This window comes from Notechis scutatus, chromosome 3 (assembly GCF_049901735.1).
Source record: "Notechis scutatus isolate UNSWTSFEM ecotype Mainland chromosome 3, rNotScu1.2, whole genome shotgun sequence".
In the NCBI taxonomy this organism is placed as follows: Eukaryota; Metazoa; Chordata; class Lepidosauria; order Squamata; family Elapidae; genus Notechis; species Notechis scutatus.
This window is the reverse complement of record NC_142011.1, coordinates 11,884,493-11,905,398: the sequence shown is the minus strand read 5'-3', so window position 1 is coordinate 11,905,398 and position 20,906 is coordinate 11,884,493. Positions and strand designations below refer to the sequence as shown.

The following is a 20,906-nucleotide window of genomic DNA, read 5'->3' as shown; positions in this document are numbered from 1 at the left end:
AAAGTGAGGACTCAGATGAGGAGCCTGCGTGTGATGGGGCCAGGGCCACCAGGGAGTGGAGTGCTGCCTTCGGAGATTGTGGAGGCTGGCAGCAGTGATGAAGAGGACCCCGAGGAGCCTGTGCCCCAGCGCGTGTGCACGCAGGGCTGCTCGAAGGAAAGAGCAGCTGCTGCATTATGGGCGACTCGGGAGTAAGGCTGCAAGGTAATGGCCCCTCTCTTAAGAGATAATAAGCCAGCCTGAGAGACCAGGATTCTTTGCAGGAAGCAAAGAAGTTCTTGCACTTCAAGTCTTGTGGAAGTTCGGAGTATCTTGGTTGGTGTTTGGAGACTCTTTGTGTTTGAAATATTTCTTAGTAACTTGATCTAGTGTTCTTGGCAGCCTTGCACCACCTTGGCAAGGTTCATTCTTATCAGAGACAATTAGTTTGAAACAGCCTTTTAACCGTGAAGGAACGGAATTCGTAAAGAATCATTAAAAGGTTTTGCTGTTACCTCTGTTTCGTGTTTGTTTCCTTGGAACAAGGTTTGGGTCAGAACAAACATTAGCATTTTTGTCATGATATTAAACTGAATAGGGTAGAAAGATGAAACTTTCCTGCAAGATAGATTGTGAATAAAAGATGTCTAGTGTACTAGTATATCTAAATAAAAACAATATTGCAATACTTTTATTATGCTTATCCATGTTTAATAAGAACCTTCAGACTGAATTTTAGGTTAAACAAAGAGATAGTAGAGTATATATAGCAGAATGCCTACAGCGTGGGCTTCATTGCAAAGTGTAGAGAATTTAAATTCAGAATTACGATAGGAATTTATGTTAATCCTGATTTGTGAGACTATATAATCCTAATCTTTTTAGTTGTCTGAATTTTCAACTTTGATTTTTTTACTTGTAAGTTTAACTTGTTCTTAAATTTGTTTTTAATCTGTGCTTTCATTCAGGTGCTTATATTGTTTTAATATGTTGTAATAAACCGCCCAGTGTCACTTAAATGGCAGATGGGTGGTGTAGAAATTTAATAAATAAATATAGATGGAATGGGACCAGTTTCAAGATTTTAGGAGGCCCCAACAGCCCACCATGTACCTGTACCTTGTTTGTATCTGTCTCCCTTTGTTCTCATTAAATAAGATAGAAGGCAACATATGAAATATAATTCCATACCCCTGTCAAAGTATATAAAAGGTAAAGGTTCCCCTCGCACATACGTGCTAGTTGTTTCCGGCTCTAGGGGGCAGTGCTCATCTCCGTTACAAAGCCAAAGAGCCAGGGCTGTCTGAAGACGTCTCCATGGTCCTGTGGCCGGCATGACTAAATGTCGAAGGTGCACGGAACGTTGTTACCTTTCCACCAAAGTGGTCCCTATTTTTCTACTTGCATTTTTACATGCTTTCAAACTGCTAGGTTGGCAGTAGCTGGGACAAGTAATGGGAGCTCACTCCGTAATGCGGTGCTAGGGATTCGAACCGTCAAATTGCCGACCTTTCTGATTGACAAGCTCAGTGTCTTAACCACTGAGCCATCGCATCCCTTGTCAAAGTATATACAAACACTTAAATCCACCAGAGTGAATAAGAGCCAGTTTGGTCTAATAGTTAGGACACCAGGCTAGAAAATGGGAGACTGTGAATTCCAATCCTGCCTTAGCTATGAAAGCCAGCTGAGATACCTTAGACCAATCACCAAGAGGCCATTAGTTCTAGTCCCACCTTAGACATGAAAGCTGGCTAGTGACTTTGGGCCAATCAACAGGAGACTGTGAATTACATGCTGCTGAAAGCAGTTTTCAAAACATTTGGAAATAATTTCCAGACTATCCAACAGCACAGATAGTCCCAATTTATGACTGTAATCGAGCCCAGAATTACAATTGTAAGTCATGCCAGTCATTAAGTAAGTCACCATGTTATCACGCCTGAGTTTTCGATCTTAATGCTAAGCGATCAGTCATAAATCGAGGACTTTTGTTCTCCTTATGGAACTCTTTCATGACATCGAATTGCAGCCAGCACCTCAACAGCAACATGCACCGGTATCCAAGTTTGAAACAAAGCTTCCTTGCTCTTTTTTTCACATTCAGTACCAAAGAAGGACCTCTACTCTTCCAATGACAAATGTGACACTTGTTTCATCTATTAAGAATAACACCCAGGAGCACTTGCCTTTGCTGCGCGCATTAATATTTCCCTTTCTTGTTCGTCTTTCCGTTGTTTTTCTATTTGATCAAGTTGTTCAAAGAACTTGAGTTGTGCCCGCACGTCGCTTGCCTGTTCGTATCTTTCATCATCCTAAAAACAAGGTTATTTGCAAAAAATAAAAATAAAAGATGGGCAAGAGAAATCATAAAACTCCATTTCAAATTGCAGTTGGAAAAGAATGGAAGTTCTTCAATGACTGTGAATTCCCATTCTTCTCCAAGGTTGAGCCTAACCAGCTGGGAATGCCCTGTCTTTAGATAAAGATGATGTAGGCCCCTAGGTATTCCTAGGGAAGATGTCCTTGGAACACCAGTGCAAACTTTCAACCATTATGCTTATCCATGGTGACCTGCTATGGCTGGAAGAGCCATCCCCTATCATTGTGTGACTAGCAGATGGAACTCATAATTATAGATTCAACTGCCCCAAGTGGAATATTTAGAGGAATCCTTCCCCAGGAAATAGCTTTTATAGATCAGTGTGCCTATTCGACCACTGCAGCTCAAAATAAACAGAAATGCATGGTTTTCAAGGATACAAATAGTGAACACAGTCCTGTCTGAATGGCCTCATTCTATAAGTCTGAATTTTAAGGTCCAACAACCATCTGCCACTCCTACTCTCTAGGAGAAGGTGGAACACATAGAAGTTATTATTAGTTCATGGTCCTTGCAGAATCTGGAATTCACTCTTAGGATGAGGGGCAGATCTGGGCTAAATATCATCTTGTTCTTGAAAGCAAAAAGCTTTTTTCCATGGATAGGACCCCTAACTTAAAACACTTTCGAAGACAGAATTCTGTTAGAAGTTAACCCCTTGAAAGAAGCCATCCCCAAACACTTCATGCTATCTAGGAAAGCTAAGAGAGGTGCAGTACAGATCAGGAGGATGTGCCCAGGGGGAGGGGACATTCCAGACGAGTGTGCAACAGCGCACAAGTGGCCAGAGCTATGTGAAAGATTTAACTTCATAACAGATTTCAACAATCCAAGGAAGCAAACTCCCTGTTTGTTTGTGAAACAGATATACACATTTTACATGCGTGAAAATTCCTGACATATTAATTAAAAAATAATAATTCTTGTGGGTCAGGCTTTTTAAAAAAAATTGCTAGCCAAGTTACTTTGAGATATATTACATATTAAGGACATTTATTGGTAATAAAAGTTTCTAAAACAGACACTTTGGGCCCAGGTTGCATTTAAAACCATTAGTCAGAATGTTTCCGTTGTTGTTAAGGCATTGCCAATACCTTCACAATAAAGAACACACCAGTTACCTTGTAAGAAATATTCCTTTGCTGGGCGGTCTCTGATACTTTCTCCACCAGGTTTTGTAACCTTTGTTGCGTCGCATGCGATACGTAACTAACGACGTCAGGATGGATTTCCGTTATTCCATGCTTTTTACCTGAGTTTCCAAGGAAAAAAAATGGTAATATACATAAGCCCGCACTGATGAATTACAGCTAGCTTCTTTATCAGTGGCTGCATGAACTGGCTTTTCTTTCTATGAGTTGCAGGTGAACAGGTGTGCTGCTACTCCCCAAATACACTGCCTTTAATGCGGATATTCTATTTGGGATGATTGATAGAAGAACTATGGAGGAAATTAAAGCAGAGGTCGTACATCAATGCAATGGCAAATGATGCAAAGAAAGTTTCTTCCAAACATCTAAGTTAGGGGTGTCAAACTGGATTTCTTCGAGGGACGGATCAGCACTGTAGTTCTCCTCCACAGGCCAGACTGGGGGGGTGGGAGGGAGGTGGGATAAACACCTCCTGCAACATCCTGCCGGCCAAAACGGGGCACAAGGGAGCTACGCATGGCCCCCATGCACCCCGTTTTTCTCCTGGACGGCCTCTTGCAGCACTCTGCTGGCCAAAATGGGGCACGGGGGGGCTGCACATGCCCCCGTACCCAGTTTTGGCTGGCAGTGTGCTGCAGGCCCAAAACAGGGCGCGGGGGCCACACATGGTCCCTCCACACCCCATTTTGGCTGCCAGAGGCACCGTGGGCCAGTCCTTTGCTATTTCCAGGCCGGCCCCACAGGCAAGATTTAAGCACCCCAAGTTTGACACTCCTGATCTAAGTGTATCAGAAGAATTTACTGTGCAGGTGCAGAACCCCATATCTGTGATGCCCAGCGACCACTGAGAGTAAGTGACATATGAGAGCTTATTTTATTCACTGAAATACATGAAATACACAGCCCAGAAACCCTCTCTGAGGGAGATGAGTGGTTACGAAGTGTGAAATATAAACATAAAATATTTAATGCCTGAATAAATACATGCAGGAATGGGAAAACTATTCTAATCTCATTCACACCACAGTAGATTCCATTCTTTGGTCCTTTCTGCTACCCACACTTTTCTTGAGTCTATTAACCTGATGGCTTCCTGCCTGTGGAACATCATCCTTGTGCAAGTAAGATTGGCCTCCAGCTTGAGACCTTTTCAAAAGGCCCTGGAGATACGGTTTTGCCTGTCAGCCTAGAGATCCCAGGGTGATATGGAGTCCATCAAGTGGTTGTTATGATTGTTGTTGTGAGGGGTGCAGAGATTTATTGGGTTTTATTTCTGTAAGCTATCTAGGATCACCATGAGTGAGTTGGGCAACTATGTATAAATGTATACATGATGTATACATTTTCTTAATTAATACATCAATAAAAAAAATAATGTTCACAGTTGTTTCCCAAAGCATTATGACATGCAATCATAACTAGGATAAAATTCTAGATTGGGGTCTCCAGCCTTGGCAACTGTCGACTTCAACTCCCAGAATTCCTCAGCCAGCTGGGAATTGAAACCCAAAAGTCTTTAAAGTTGCCAAGATTGGAGGTCCCTGTTCTAGATCATTCAAATCTTCATTTGGGTCCACATGTTGGTAGAAATATTTGCAACTTCAAAACAAGTCATTTATTTGAAGACATGGTGCTTTATAATCAGTACAAGCTATGGAATCATATTATCCAGGGAAGGAGATGCCCACTTTATCAGGTCTGTTGTTAATTCAACCTGCTTTCTTTCGAATAATTTCGAAGGCATCATAAAATTTTAAAAATTCTTGTTCCAATTGAAAAACAACCAATTAAAGAGATGTCAATGTCTGGAGCCATGAGTTATACTCACCAGACAGTACAGGTAGTCCTCAACTTATGGCCACAATTGACCCCAAAATTTCTCTGGTTAAGTGACACATTTGCTAAGTGAGGTTTTTTCCCCATTTTACAACCTTTCTTGCCATAGTTGATAAGTAAAGCACTGCAGTAGATAAGTTAGAAGCCCCGTTGTTAAGTGGATCTGGATTCCCCATTGACTTTGCTTGTCAGATGATCGAAAAAGGTGATCACATGACTCTGGGAAACAGCAACGGTCATAAGTATGAACCAGTTGCCAAGCATCTGGATTTTGATCACATGACCATGAGGATGCTGCAACAGTTGTAAGTGTGAAAAACGGTCATGTCGCTTTTTTCAATGCCGGTGTAACTTTGAACAGTCACTAAATGAACTGTTGTAAGTCGAGGACTACCTGCAATTTCTAAGGCATCATACCTTTTCAAAATTCTTGTTCGATTGAAAAACAACTAGTTAAAGAGATTTTAATGTCTGGAGCCTTGAGTTATACTCATCAGACAGTAAAGACTGACTTCAGCTTCTTAGCAAGGAAGTCCGTTGTCAAAATCATGTTTAGGGGTAATACGTGGAACAGCCTTCCAAGTCAATAAACTATGCAGTGCTAAACACATTTCCTGTTAAAAGCACCGATTGCTACAAACTATTACATCACGCTTCTGGCGGAAACCCACCTATTTCTAATATTCTTCTTTGCAAGGGTGTTGAGAGAAGAAAAGTTTCGTCTTTACACGACCTTGTTAAAGTGCCCACCAATTCAGAATTGGTGGCCAATATACGTGCGCTCTCTTCCGATAGATTGACTCCTGCCATCGAGGCAACGTCGTTAATATCATCGTCATCCCTTCAGGAAAAAAAAAAAAACCCATCTTATTAACATTTGTAATAAAAAAAAAAGAATGCTATCCACAGACCAAGAATTGATAAATAGTTTGGCGAGACAATAAACTAAAATAAAAGGCCTTTTCTAAGGACACAAAGTGAAAAGTACTCCTGGTACAGAATTCACAGGACCTCTCCTCTGGCTGGAACGACACTTGTCAAAGTGTCTGGCGTGTGGGAAATGGTGAGCTGTGGTCCAAGGCAGAAAAGAAAGGAGAAGGAAATTCAGCTCACTAAAGTATTCAATGGCCAGCAAGGGGTGCTATTTCCTAACAGGAAAAGTAAAAAATAAAAGAGAAATTATGTGGCCCCCTTTCTAGTAATTGGCAATAGTAATAGACTTATATACCACTTCATTTACAGCACTCTCTAAGCCAGTGTCTCTCAAACTTGGCAAGTTTAAGATGGGTGGACTTCAGCTCCTAGAATTCCCCTAGCTAGCTGGGAGTTGAAGTCCACCCATTTTCAAACTTTCCAAGGTTGAGAAACACTGCTCTAAGTGGTTTACAGAGTCAGCATATTGCCCCACAACAATCTGGGTCTTCATTTTACCAACCTCAGAAGGAAGATTGAAGGCTGAGTCAACCTTGAGCAGGTCAAGATCGAAGTCTTGGCAGTAGAATGCAAAGTTAGCCGGCAAGACTGCATTCTAACCACTGCATTGATTAGTATTTGTTTATTACGTATTCATTTGTTAAGTTTATCTCGCTATGTAGCTACAAGTATGATCTTTACCTCTTCCTTTCCCTTCCCACTGGCAAAAACCATCAAATATACTCCGGTGGACTATCCTGTAGCCAAAATATGTAAATTTTATTTCAAGTGAAAGTGACAAGGGAGGTTTTTATGAATGGAAGAGAAGACAAGAGAGAAAGCAGCTGTTTGCTACCAGTGGCCGGGGGTGGGAAATGTTTCCCAGGTTTTGTCATATTTATACAAAAATGAATAAATGAGATAAAAATTAAGGACAAGAATTCCTTGGTATAACAGTAGCCCAGATTCATTACACATCCTGAACAGTATAACAGTCTTGATCTCCCTCAGCTTGGAGAACCCTTGCTAAAAGTATGTAAAAAGAGACCGCTTGATATATGACTTTTTCCTACTCTCCTTCCCAGTTACTCAATTTTAAAATTATTTCTAAAATCAGAAACAGCATTTAGGCAACATCACCAAAAATCCCTCCCTGTCTTTTGTTTTAGTAAACATACTCATGCCCACATATATTGATGTTCTCCCTCCAACTATCCCTTAAATGTCTTGCAGAAGTGGGAATAGAAGATTTAGCCTTCTTTTGCTCTAATCTCCAAGCCCTTATGTATAATCACAGATAGCATGAATTGACCTAGCTTTTTCCATTAACCTGGCACTTTCCAAGTACATTGGACTCAGGGGTGGGATGCTACCGGTTCTGCCCAGCTCTGTAGAACTGGTAGCTCTGGGAGAGCAGCTGACACAAAACCGCGCAAAACATAAGTACCAAACCGGTAGTAACACTGGTTGAATCCCACCCCTGATTGGACTAGAACTTCCATAATTACCAATCAACATAGCCAGTTTATGGCCATGGGAAAATAACAGAATTATACAATTGGAAGGGACCTTGGGAGGTCTTCTAATCCAACCCTCTGCTCAAATAAGTGACCTTATTCTATTTCAGACAAATGGCTATCCAATTTCTTCTTTAAAAATCTCCAGTGTTGGAGCTCTCGCAACTTCTGGAGGCATGCTCTTTCAGTGATTAATTATTCAAACTGTGAGGAAATTTCTCTTTGGTTCTAGGTTGTTCTACTTTGTTGACAATAGCCCCAATTCCACACAATAAGAGGAAGAGAAGTTAAATTAAATGTTGAAGAATGGAGCTGAACCTAAGTATAGAGTAACCTTATCTTTTTATGAGAAGTCTCCACAGAGTCCAGAATTTACTCCCTTGTGTTAAAAACTCTCTTTTGCTGAGGAAGCAAAATAAATCAGGGAAAGGGGATACATGTCGAAGTTTTTCTTCAAGAACAAATAAGATCGCTTACCGAAAAGAGCCTCCCCCAGGTTCTTTGAGTTTATTTTTTTGAGCAATTGCAGCTTGGGTTGAAAGAGTAGAAAGAGCTTTGGTTCCTGGTAATACTGTTTGCTTTACCACGGGGACTGTAAGAAAAGGAAACCAGCATGGGTTGCTCCATAGGCGAGATTAACACACCAAAAACGGCAGAAAAATCTATGTAAATTAAAGGTGAGGCACGTAAGTTTGCTTATTACTCGTGATTTTAGCTGGTTCATAAACCCAAGCTTGCTTTGGGGAAGAATCAAGAAAAGGGAAAATATAGCTCTGATTTCATTATTCTTTGTATTTGCTCCATCACCATTTCTGTACAGAAATGTGATGTGAAATTTATTCTGTACAGAACAAATACAAAGAATAATAAAGTCAGAGCTATAAGCAGAGCTTACAATGATCCTACTTCTAAGTTTATTCAAGGGAGGGGAGGGTGGGGAGGGGAAAAGAAGGGAGAGGAAGGGGAGAGGAGAGGGAGGAGGAGGAGAGAAGTGGATTAAAATACGCAATTCAGAATATGATCTGCTCAGTTAAACAAGCAGATCATTCATTCTATTCATCGATAGCCCAGACCACCTCTCTCAGCAGCATATTTTGATTTATTCCAGGCCAAAAAAATTAATCCTAAAAGGGACTTATTAGAGAAGATGAATAGGCTAAGCCCAAGGGCAAGGTTAAATGCATCAGAAGTTTGGAGTCATTATGCTCCCAAGAGACCCAGCTCCAGCCTGCTCAACCCTCCATGAATTCTGATGACCCTTATGTAGCACCCATTTGGCTTGACCGATAGAAGATCAGATTGTCGTGTATAGATAAGGGTGTCATAAATTCCTAGTGCTCTGAACTCAACTCTCGTTCCTGTTTACTTGCGCCTGACATTTGGTGAACCAAACACTATTTCCAGGCGCAGTTTTACCAGCGAACACCAGATGTCACACCGAGAACGCCAAACTCTTACCTGTCTGAAGTGCATTCAGTTGAATTTGTTGGGGAGCAGTCAGCATAATACGGTTGTGGGGTGGCCGCAAAGCCACCATGGGCGTCTGGGTCAACGTCACCTGCGGGGGCCTAATTAATGTACCTTGTTTTTGAGACTGCTGAATAACCTGAAAAAAGTTTTGGAGAAACAACAACAGTATTATTACATTATAGGAGGACAATTTTGCTTCTCAAAAAAATTCAATGAATTGCTGTTCCTCCACTGGCTTCCTTGAGAAAAGCTGCAGTTGACTAAGGCTGGCACTAATCAGGGTGGTGGTGGTGGTGGTTTGTTTTTAGCTTTTCCGTCAAGAAGCTAGATTCTCAAGTAAAAGCAGACAACTTGTCATGCCCCTGTTGGAGTCTGACTCCAGGGAGCGAAAATGTGGCTCTGGAGGTTGTGGAGGAAACTGGGGAAGGGCACAGGCCGGCTGGACATTCAGAAGAAGACCCAGGCCCATCCCCTCTTCATCCTAGGGCACGCAGGGAGGAGCGGATAAGGGAGAAACGTGGATGGTGTGGTCTATGGGGGAGGAAAGGGCCCTGATCCCCTTCATGGGCTACAGCTGTGAGGACTGTTTAAAAGAACAAACTGCGCATGGCCCAGTGCTGGAAGCAAAGCATGAAATAATTCTATTTTTTCAGTTTTTATCTGAGTTCTGGCGTCCTTCCGAGTGTGTGTATTTCGATATCTGTGGACGTCTTCAAGCCCTTATCCTGCCTTGTCTCATTAATTGCTTCAGTGTGATTTGTGTTGTTTTTCTATTTATAATTTATATGTATTTTGAGTTTGAACAGTATTTCTTTCTTTTCGCAACTGTTTGTGGGGGAGTTTTTTCTCCAGTCAATGATAATTGGAGCTTTGAAGCCAAGTTGAAGGAATTAAAGGGACTTCACCTGTTTTTGTGGCTTTGTTGCTTTTGTATCCCACCCGGGGTCATCACACAACTGTAGAAATGCAGTTTAAATCAAGGCAAAAGAAATATACAAATGGCATAGATATTCCTTATGTGATTAGCAGAACATTGGTACGGGTCTAAGACACATATTAGGGAATGATTGGATATATATATAGTAGAGACTTAAGTATTAAAAGGATTTTGAAATGATTTGGTCATATGGTAAAGAAGTCCCTGAGGATTTTACTCTGCTAGTTGTTGCCGAATTTAGGGGGTGGTGCTCATCTCCATTTCAAGAACATTGACCCAGCACTGTCTGAAGATGTTTCCATGGTAATGTGGCCAGCATGATGTCATGGAGTGATGTTACCTTCCCACTGAAGTGGTACCTATTTATCTACTTGCATTTGCATGCTTTCAACTGCTAGTTTGGCAGGAGCTGGGGGCAAGGACGGGAGCTCACCCCATCATGTGGCACTCGGGTCTCGAACCTGGGCTGCCAGCTTAATGGCTGAGCCACCGTGCTGCACTTGTTTATATGGAGCAAAGTGTAAAAGAAATATAGAGTGAATGGAAGATCAGTCGATGGAGCTGATGAAATCTTTTAAAATGAAAACAGTACAGATTTTAAAGAAGCAGCAGCAATGTAGGAACTGGTATCCAGAAACAAGAATGATCGGCAAAGTCACACACTTGTGAAGAAATACAGTGAGCAATGTTCAGCTATAATTATTCTTTTTTTCCTTTTCTTTTCTTTCCTGACATGTTTCATTCATTTGGCTTGCTTTCACTTATGCCTTTTCTGCCTCTACATAATGATGCAGGGACCTATTATGGCGTTCCCTCCCAGCTCAAGGGAATGGAATAATAGGTCTGTATGAATGAATGGACCACTCTTTTCCCTTTATTGGTGAGCGTCTACAACACAGCCAGGATGACTTTTTTCAGCAAAAATACGGCAGGTGCGAAGAGATTAAAATGTGTGTCGTTTGCATCTTCGCTGACGATGCGCTTTGCCAGTTGTTTTTTTTTAAGCGGGGGGGAATCTAAGCAGGACCCCAGCCAGAAGAATGAAACATCCATCATGTCTAATTTGGCACTAAACGTGTAGAATACAGGAATGTGTTGCTTTCACGCTGTATATAAATTGTTGTTTATATATGCGTCCCTGGCTAGGTTTGGGGAAGGAAACGGCTGGTATGTGCTGAGAGACCAAAAGAGAGAGACAGGAATCCAGTTCGGTTTACACACCACCTGTGTAGGCTGCGCCTGCTTGCCAACTCCCACTTGGGTTGGCTGCGTTAGGCTGATGACCGGCTGCTGCAAGGTACTCGTGACCGTGGCAGTGGTCTTTCCCGCCGTACGTTGGACCGAGCTGCCCAACATCAGAGTGGTGGCGGGCTGCGTCAGGGGCTGCTGATGCTGGCTTTGCTGAATGAAAGCGGCTGAGTCGGGAGTCAGGTGTCTCAAGGCAGGTAAGCTCCGCTGTAAGAGAGACGGATGCAATAGCTCTTAAAGCAACTTAAGAGAACCATTCAAATCACAACCCACCCCAAAAGAAGAGAACAGAAGAGAATTCTTTATTGGCCAAGTGGGATTGGACACACAAGGGATTTGTCTTTGGTGCATATGCTCTCGGGATACATAAAAGAAAAAAAATAAAATACATTCACCAAGAATCATAAGATACAACACGCAGTGATAGTCATAGGTTGCTAATAAGCAATCAAATCATACTAGGGAACAAATAAAACAATATAAATTGTAAAGAATTTCCCCCTTTTGCCTTGTTTATCCCAACTGACAGTGGAGCTACCTAAAAGAGTAGTCCTCGACTTACAACAGTTCATTTAATGACCGTTCAAAGTTACAACGGCCCTTGTGAGTTTTGACTGTTTTCCACACCTAAGACCGTTGCAGTCAAACCCATGCTCGTGTGCTCAAAATTCATACACTTGGCAACTGACTCATTTTTATGACGGTTGCAGTGTCCACGGGTGATATGAGCACTTTTTGCGACCTTCTGATGAGCAAAGTCAACGGGGAAGACAGATTCACTTAACGACTGCAGTGATTCACTTAACAATTGTGGCAAGGAAGGAGGGAAAATGGGGCAAAACTCGCTTAGCAAATTGTTCACTCAGCAACAGAAATTTTGGGCTCAATTGTGGGTATAAGTCAAGGACTACTTGTAGATTCAAATTACAAAAGCGTACATAACTGGCACTTTGATGCAATGTATTGTTATGCAGGGAATATGAAGTTTGCTGTACGCAGGTGGCCCTCGACTGATGACGAAAATCAAACCTGGAATTTTGGTTGATTGGTGAGAGGTTGCAATCGTTAAGCTGTTCACCACATGCCCTGAATTGATTTTTATGATTACAAGGGTCATAAGTCACTGCAGCTGTTGAGTGAAACATGTGGTCATATCCAATTAACTTATTTTTTGCCATTTTTCTACCAGGAAGAAAAAAAGTCACAAATTGTGGTCCCAGATCACGGGATGCTGCAATCAGACATAAATGCATGCCAGTTGCCATGCGCCCGAATGCAAACACATGATAGTGGGATGAAGGAGGCAGATTAAATTTTGAGGATGCATTGTAAGTAGCTTTTTTGAAATCCGATGTAACCGACCAGTAATTTAAGTGAAGGGTCATAAATTGAGAATTTTACCTGTAATCAGGAACCAGAAGTCAATTTTAGGTTGTTATTGCGGGGGGGTAGTGAAGAAAAAGAACTGTCATATAAATGAACAAATAATAGATTCCTTCCTGAACTGAATAATTCATAGGGTAGACAATCCTCACATTACAATTAAGACTTAGACTTAGAATAACTTTATTGTCACTTTAAATGTACACCAGTCGGCATACTTTAAAAATGAAATTTCATTGCATACAACTCTCAAAGGGTCACCGCCTCCAATATACACTACATAAACATACATACATACATACATACATACATACATACATACATACATACATATATACATACATACATACATACATACATACATACATCATATGTAGACCCCCATATATTATATGACACAGAGAAACAACACAGTCTAGTTTGGATGTATACATGTACATGGCAAGAAAAACAATTTTGCAAGTTTACAAGACTGATGGCATACGGAACAAAGCTGTTACAGAATCTGGTAGTCTTGCTAGAAATACTTCGAAATCTCCTCCCAGAGGTGAGCAAGAGATTACAAATGAGAGCAGAATTTCCATCATAAGTCTTTGTGGTCGTAAGTTCTTATGACAATTTTAAGATGTGTTAAACAAATAACCAAGATCAATGCACCAAGACAAATACCTTGTGTGTCTGATCACACTTGGGCAATAAAGAATTCTATTCTATTCTGTAAGCAAATCTACCTTCCCAATGCACAGGGTTGGTTTGTTTGCTTGTTTTTGGCTTGAGATCAGTAAAAAAGGTTGAAATCATCACCACAAGACTGCAGGATGATGCAACCGGTCACAAATGCAAGCTGGTTGCTAATGCCCAAATTGTAACCACGTGGCAGAGAGGGTGGTACATTGGCCATAAGTATTATTAGTAGAAGTGGGAAGTCACTTCCCAAGCCATTGTAACTTTGAACTACCATTAAACAAAGGTTGTAAGTCGAGGACTACCCGTAGAATTTTTCTCTAGAGCATGGGTGTCAAACTTGCCACATCACGTTGCCATCACATGACCTTTCACAATGTTTTCCCCATTCGTGGAGCTGGGGTGGGTGTGGCCTGTGTGTGACACATCCACCCCGCGGGCTGCCAGTTTGATACCCCTGCTCTAGAGAATATATAAAGGGAATGAGTAAATAAACTCTTTTAGACTGAAACTACAACCTGGCTGCAATTTGTCCCTTGCTTGTGCCTATGTTATTTTTCAATTCATTTCAACCAGAGATTTATTCAATAGTCCCCTATAAAGAAATATCAGAAGCCATGCACTCAAGAAAAACAGCCAATTATCGATTGAACTGATCATTGCTAATTAACAGAAAATACCTGGAAAATAAGGTATCCCATTCACAACATGTAATTGATTTCCTATCTGTGTATTACCAACATTCAACAGGCATAATCCTCCCTCAAGCCATGTTTTTAGCAGCAGCACCTTCAGTCCTCAACTAAACTATTTTCAATAGCTCATTTATTCAACAACTTAAAAAAAAACCCTCTCCTCCATAATGAACTTTCTCCTGCTTTTGACTTAGCCATGGTCTCTGAACCACAATGTGTAGACTCAGAGATCACACTAAGTCAAAGTAAAAAAAGGAAGCTCATTTCAGCAGTAATCTCCAATAGCGTGATTTATTTATTTTTTAACGGGGAAGAAGTTCAATCAGGTGAGTTCTATCTCAGGGACCCAGAAATAATTTTTCTTCTATGGCAAGAACCAGATCAGAATCACACATTCATTAACCCCACCTACCAATCAAAAGCACATACTAATTTTAGCACCCATTCCACTGTAAGCATCACAAGAAGCATTTCATTTCGAATAGGTTTCCGAATGCAAAGTCCTATTTATCCGGACAAAGAGGGGATACTGTGCAAAGATTAATTAAGGGATAAATGCAACTCGGAAGGCCAGCGTGTCAGCTGTGCTGTTCAAAGTTCCACTTATTCAAAATTGTCAGAACAGAAAGTCTTTTGCTAGTCACCAAGAGACAGCTCAACTATTTTCCCCCAATGATACAAGGTAGAGTCATAATCACTGTTCCTCACTTCTCTGGAGTCCTGCAATGGGTGTTATTCAGATATTAAATAGATTGATTGTATATGGCTGCTCAAACTCAGCAACAATCAATAAAATGATCACAACCAGTTAAAACCAAAAGGAGCATTGCATACATGCAGCAATACACAACTGTCAGTAAACTGAAGAGGCTTACCCAATACTCAGGCCCAAAGCCCAAGAGAAGAACCTATTCTTTAATGCCTTAAATAGCTGGCACAATCAGGGCCATCAGAATCTTATTGTTGCACCACTGGGCAGGTGCCATAACAGAGAAGGCAACCTTGAGGGTCCAATTAACTGACAGTGCTTGACAGAAGGGACCTAGAATACGCCCATCCTGCCAGATCTCGTGAGACAAGCAGACAATTGAAGACAGACTGTCCTGCAATTAACCTGGCTTACAGGGGCTTTATAGGTGATAACCAACACTCTGAATGGCACCTGGAAATCCACTAAGAACCAATAAAACTTGCAAAGTAAATGCGGCTACATAGGTGAAATGAAATATAGTCATGATTATCTGCACTGCTGTGTTCTGCTGTGTTCTAGACCTCATCATAACCACAATCTAAAGTCCTTAACCAGAAAAGTACAAACATTTAAACAAGTACCAGAATAGATTAATACCATGACTCATTAGTGGAAAACCTTTATTTATTAAACGAAGCATTTGCCGCCATAAAATATTTCATTTTTTCTCATTACATGTTTGCACAAATTACTAGTCCCACAAAAGCACTCGCTGATGGTTGTTAAAGGGATTGCTCATAACATTAAAATATTTATATTTTTTCCATCTACTAGGGCCATTTATGCTATGGGGAATTTTAGAAATAACAAAATTAAAAACCAGAACAAAATTAGTATATGTCCACAGTTTTTAAATCGTTTTTATTTTTTTATTTTCTGAATCTTTCTGCACGTTTTTCAGTATTCCCAGTGCAAAAACTGGTGTATGGAAATCAAAAAGAAACTAAAAAAAAGCCATTCTTGAAAGGGTGAGCTGGATTGGAGAGATTCTGACACATATAGAGCCAGAAATGCTTAAGATCTCCAACTTCTCACAAGGAATGGCTTCTGAACATAAGCACTGGTGCTCCAATGTTATCTTCTTAAAGAATGTCTGGAAATACTATGGATTTTATTACAATATTAGAGGGATTCAAATTAAAATAGAAACCTATACTGCACTGTAATTTGAGCCTTTATCTTACTGCCCTAGGAACAATTCACAAAATTGCTCTACCAATGTCCTAAGTTTATATTGCTCTAAATTAGAGCCATGGTGACATGCAATATTGCAGACTAATTCTGCTGATTGCCAGCAGTTTGATCCTGACAGGCTCAAAGTTGACTCAGCCTTCCATCCTTCAAAGGTGGGTAAAATGAGGACCCAGATATGCTAACTCTGTAAACTGCTTATATAGGGCTGTAAAGCACTATGAAGCGGTATATAAGTCTGACTGTTATTGCTATATCAAACTTGTATAGTATATATTATACCAGGGGTGTCCAAACATGGCAACTTTTAACACTTGTGGGCTTCAACGCCCAGCATGCTTGACTGGGGAATTCTGGGAGTTGAAGTCTACAAGTCTTAAAGTTGACAAAGTTAGATACCCCTGCATTATACAGTTTGAAAACTTTAGCTCTTAGACACATGTTCACACTATGCCATGCACACCAGTTTTTTTTTTAATGAAGTATAAGTACACATTATGTACATATAAGGTTGACTCAGCCTTCCATCCTTCTGAGGTGGGTAAAATGAGGAGCCAAATTGTTGGGCATATGCTGACTCTGTAAAACAGCTTAGAGAGGGCTGTAAAGCACTGTAAAGCGATATATAAGTCTGTTATTGCTATGCAATAAGCACTATGCCAGTTACTTTATAGGCTTGTTACCTTATCCAGCATGCGACACTTCCAAATGGTCAGCATATGAACTCCACCTTAGTTTAATATTCTGCTTACTACTATTTCTGAACTCAGTAGTTTTCCTATATCATCAAATCTTCCTATGAGTTCTCTACAATCTTGTCAAGGAAGAGAGGAATAATTATTCATACGATCATCATTCAGCCATTTTCATTACTCTTTTCCGATTTCTTTGTTTGCAATATCTTTCCTATGGACCAAGTTTATTGTTGCAGAAAATACAAAACTAATGAAAAAAATAGTATTACCTTCAAGAAAGGCACAAGGTATGGTTGAGGTGAAGAATTAAGCTCCCGGTACAACCTACTGGTGAAGTCTTCTGCTTCAATTTTTCCATCCTGTGTGAAACACATGTGAAACATACTTTTCAGGGGAATAAATTACAAAAATAAATCTTCATATGTTTAAGCTCACAAGTGAAGAAACTGTAATGTGGTAATTCACAGCAATATTACAGAACTTTCTTTCATTAATTAAATTAAACAGTCTTTTTATTAATTCAAATAAATATCTGTTTGTTTAAGGGTGACACCTTATGAACTTTACTAAAATGAAAAAGGGAATGCTAGATAAGTCAAAAGTTGGGGAGAGAGAAAGAGAAACCCGCTACAATTATTTTTTAATCCACAGATCAGCACCATAACCTAAGCAAATCTCTCAAAGTAACCCATAAAACTTTCAATATTTGGCTCTTCCAAGAAACTATATTTAGGGTTAGGTTTAGGGTTAGGTTTAAAAAAATGTAACCTTTAAACAATATTGTGATGTATTTTTTAAAGATGTTCTTGTAGCCACAATATCGCTTAAGATCACATGATCTAAACCATGGTTGCAATAATGATTTAACAGATCCTCTTACCAGCAAGTTCTGGACTAGCTCTTTCACATTAGCTGCAGTTTCTGTCGACTGCTTTCCAGAAGACGCCAGTTTTATTAGCGTTGAGAGAAAATTCTTGCATTTCTTCACATTTTCCATGGTTTCCTATTAAAACAAACAAGATAAAACAGGTCAGCTTTATTTAAAAAAAAAAAATTCAAGATAGGAAAAAAAAACAGGCTCTGAGATCTAAAAGGGTCACTGAATAATCAACTTAAGGAAATGGGCATAGCTGCGTGCAGCTCTTTGACCCTCAAACCATTTGTAAAGGTTTGAAGTGAGTAAATTTAATAGTAAACAAAACAAAACAAAACCTCCACGAGCATTTAAAATAGGCAATGTATTTCTTTTATAAAATTATCAATTGTAGATTTTGCTTATACACATGGTAAGTCATTTTAATGAAGAATTCAGCGCTGAAGTAACATTTACATTCGCTCCCATTGGCATTTATAGCATCACAACATTCAGCTGGCTCTTGAATTACAACTGATCGTTTAATGTCCTTTCAAAGTTGCAGCGGCGCTGAATGATGACTTATAACTTGGTCCTCATGCTTCTAATTATTGCAGCATCCACAGGGTCAGTGATCAAAATTTGGATGCTTACCAACCAGCATGTATCTACAATAATTGCACTGTTACATGATTGCCATTTGCCAGTCAATTTCCAACAAACACAGTCAATGGCGGAAGCAGGATTCACTTAATGGCTACACGATTCACTTAACAACCACAATGATTCACTTAACCACCGTGGGAAAACAGGTCATAGAATCGGGAATGACTCACTTAATAACCTCTTGCTTAGCAATGAAACTTCGTTTCCCAATTGTGGTTATAAGGACTACCTGACTTAGGGACTGTAGTTTCATACTTCTAAGGTATGTCATAGTCTATAATTATAGTTTTATAGTTATAGTTTACTTTATTGTCCTTGAAGCTCATACAATGAAATGCTATCTTCAGTGTACATCATACGTAAGAAAACTATAAAAATAAAACAAAAACAGACATTGAAAACTCCTGATACATTAGTATTATACTATACAGTAAAATTCAATATAGTTACTGCTCTGGGAGAGCAGCTGTTTTTCAACCTATTTGTCCTTGTTTTTATTGTCCTGTATGGTCTGCCAGATGGTAATAGTTCAAAAAAAGGGTGCCCAAGATGAGATGGATCTTTAAGAATGTTTTGAACTTTCTTAAGACAGCAGGAGATATAAAGCTGTTCCAAAGAGGGGAGAGGGCAACCAATGATCCTCTGGGCAATGAAGTTAATCCCCTGGAGCGCTGTCCTATCTGCGCCATGTCCTATCTGCACCGTGCAATTGGCAAACCATACACAGGTGCAATAAGTTAAAAGTTAACCATAACCATAACTGTGCAAACCATACACAGGTGCAGTAAGTTAACCATACTCTCTATGGTGCAGCGGTAGAAGGTGACCAGCAGTTTTTCATTCAGTTGTTGTTTCCTGAGAAGTCTTAGGTAGTATAATAGCAGTGGCCCCCAACTTTTTGGGAACCAGAGACCGGTCCTGTGAAGAGAGGTTTTTCCGTGGACTGGAGGAGGCATGGCTTCACATGCTGCCTGCAACCCACAGATGGGGCTTCTCTTGTTTGCACAGCCCAGTTTCTGGCAAGCCGCGGACTGGTATCGGTCCATGGACCAGGGGTTGAAGACTCTTGGTCTATAGGACTCTACCAATAATCTCATGTTCCATATTGAACATTTATTTGATGAGAGAGTCTGTTGTTGGTAAGCTAACAAGATCAGTCTTTTTGGCTTGCAGCAAATAGCAATCAGCATCTTACTGTGGCCGCAGTGGAGGTTGCTGTGGCTCCTTGCACCGTCCTTTGAGGGGTTCCAGTCTGCACAGCAGTCGCAGTTCCTAATGCCGTTGTTTGTGCAGGACTACCCAGAACAATCTGAGGCTGCAACACAAAGATATTAGATTGGAGGTGGGGAGGGAGAAGAGGAAGGAAGAGAAATAACAGCGAATTCATTACGATCAGATTGTCTTCCGTGGTCAATCTCCCAAAATAGATACTGCTTTTAGATACTGTTTAATGCTGTTTAAAAGAAGGACCGCCAGGTGGCACAAAATCCTATGCATTCAACTGAAAACCCTGGAAGCATATTTTAAAAAGCGCTGCTTAAAAAAAGGAGAAGGTGGTAGAATTTGCACACAGAAATGTGTAAGCCATTGGATGCAGCTCAATGCTAGAACCAACAAACTTGTTTCGCTTTTGCTTCTTGAGAATTGCCCCCAATTGTGGGTATGCCGGGCAAACAAATACCTACGAGACATTAATCATGGACGGGGAAGGTGGGTGGTAGGTGGGAATGTTTGCTGCCATGTCCCAACAGTAGCCTAAAAGGGTAACTTTAAACCACAATTTACGAAGGGAGGCACAAAAATGTATTGGGTAGTTTAAAAGATATTATTTGAGGGAAGAGCTGAAACATATTTCCAGCTTCCTTTGACTCTTCAATGGGTTTACTGCCTGGAACTATCAAAAGTCCAAGTATCAGGAAATAACTAATTTACAAGCATTAATCTAAACCAGGGGTCTTCAAACTTGACAGCTTTAAGACTTGTGGACTTCAACTCCCAGAATTCCTCCTCCAGTCATGTTAGTTCAGGAATTCTGGGAGTTGAAGTCCACAAGTCTTAAAGCTGTCAAGTGTGAAGACCCTTGATCTAAAACATTTGCAACATTAGATACTTTAAATAAATTTTAAAAGGGAGGCACCTGCTTAGGCAGACTGCTATAGAGGATGGATAAATACAAGTGATAAACATGCAGTCACAATAATGCCTTTATTAACCAGACACAGACAGACAAATCAAAGTGTGTTATTTCTCCCAAAGGTTTTCAAACTTGCAATCTATCAGGAATATTTTCTGCTGAGCTTTATCTATTGAGAACAATATCCAAATGTATGAACTTACGCTATCGAAATCACAGGACTTAGTGATTTACAGTAATCTAAAAGCAAATATCTAAGAGGGGTTTCTGGAATATAACTTTTAATGTGTATGGAATTCCAGCTATAAGAAGATAATCTCACAAATCTGAGATTACATTCCAATAAAGTGCCCAACAATCCTGATCCCAGTCTTTAGAGAAGACGATCAAGGAACTTTATGAAGTTTCCAATGAATCTCCT

General features: G+C 40.3%; 1 protein-coding gene across 3 annotated transcripts in view; it reads right to left on the bottom strand.

Annotated features, from left to right (window-relative positions):
• The window catches only part of TAF4 (TATA-box binding protein associated factor 4), an 88,427-nt gene that overhangs the window by 19,286 nt on the left and 48,235 nt on the right, over positions 1–20,906 (bottom strand). For 2 of the 3 annotated variants that reach the window (XM_026664901.2, XM_026664902.2), the window contains exons 5-13: positions 19,547–19,666; positions 17,713–17,835; positions 17,102–17,191; positions 11,407–11,640; positions 9,237–9,384; positions 8,256–8,370; positions 6,021–6,190; positions 3,484–3,614; positions 2,169–2,294 (exon numbers count right to left, since the gene is read on the bottom strand). In XM_026664901.2, coding sequence (XP_026520686.1) covers positions 2,169–2,294; positions 3,484–3,614; positions 6,021–6,190; positions 8,256–8,370; positions 9,237–9,384; positions 11,407–11,640; positions 17,102–17,191; positions 17,713–17,835; positions 19,547–19,666 — 1,257 coding nt within the window. The remainder of the gene's footprint in view (positions 1–2,168; positions 2,295–3,483; positions 3,615–6,020; positions 6,191–8,255; positions 8,371–9,236; positions 9,385–11,406; positions 11,641–17,101; positions 17,192–17,712; positions 17,836–19,546; positions 19,667–20,906) is intronic. The other variant, XM_087959199.1, reaches the window with a different exon arrangement.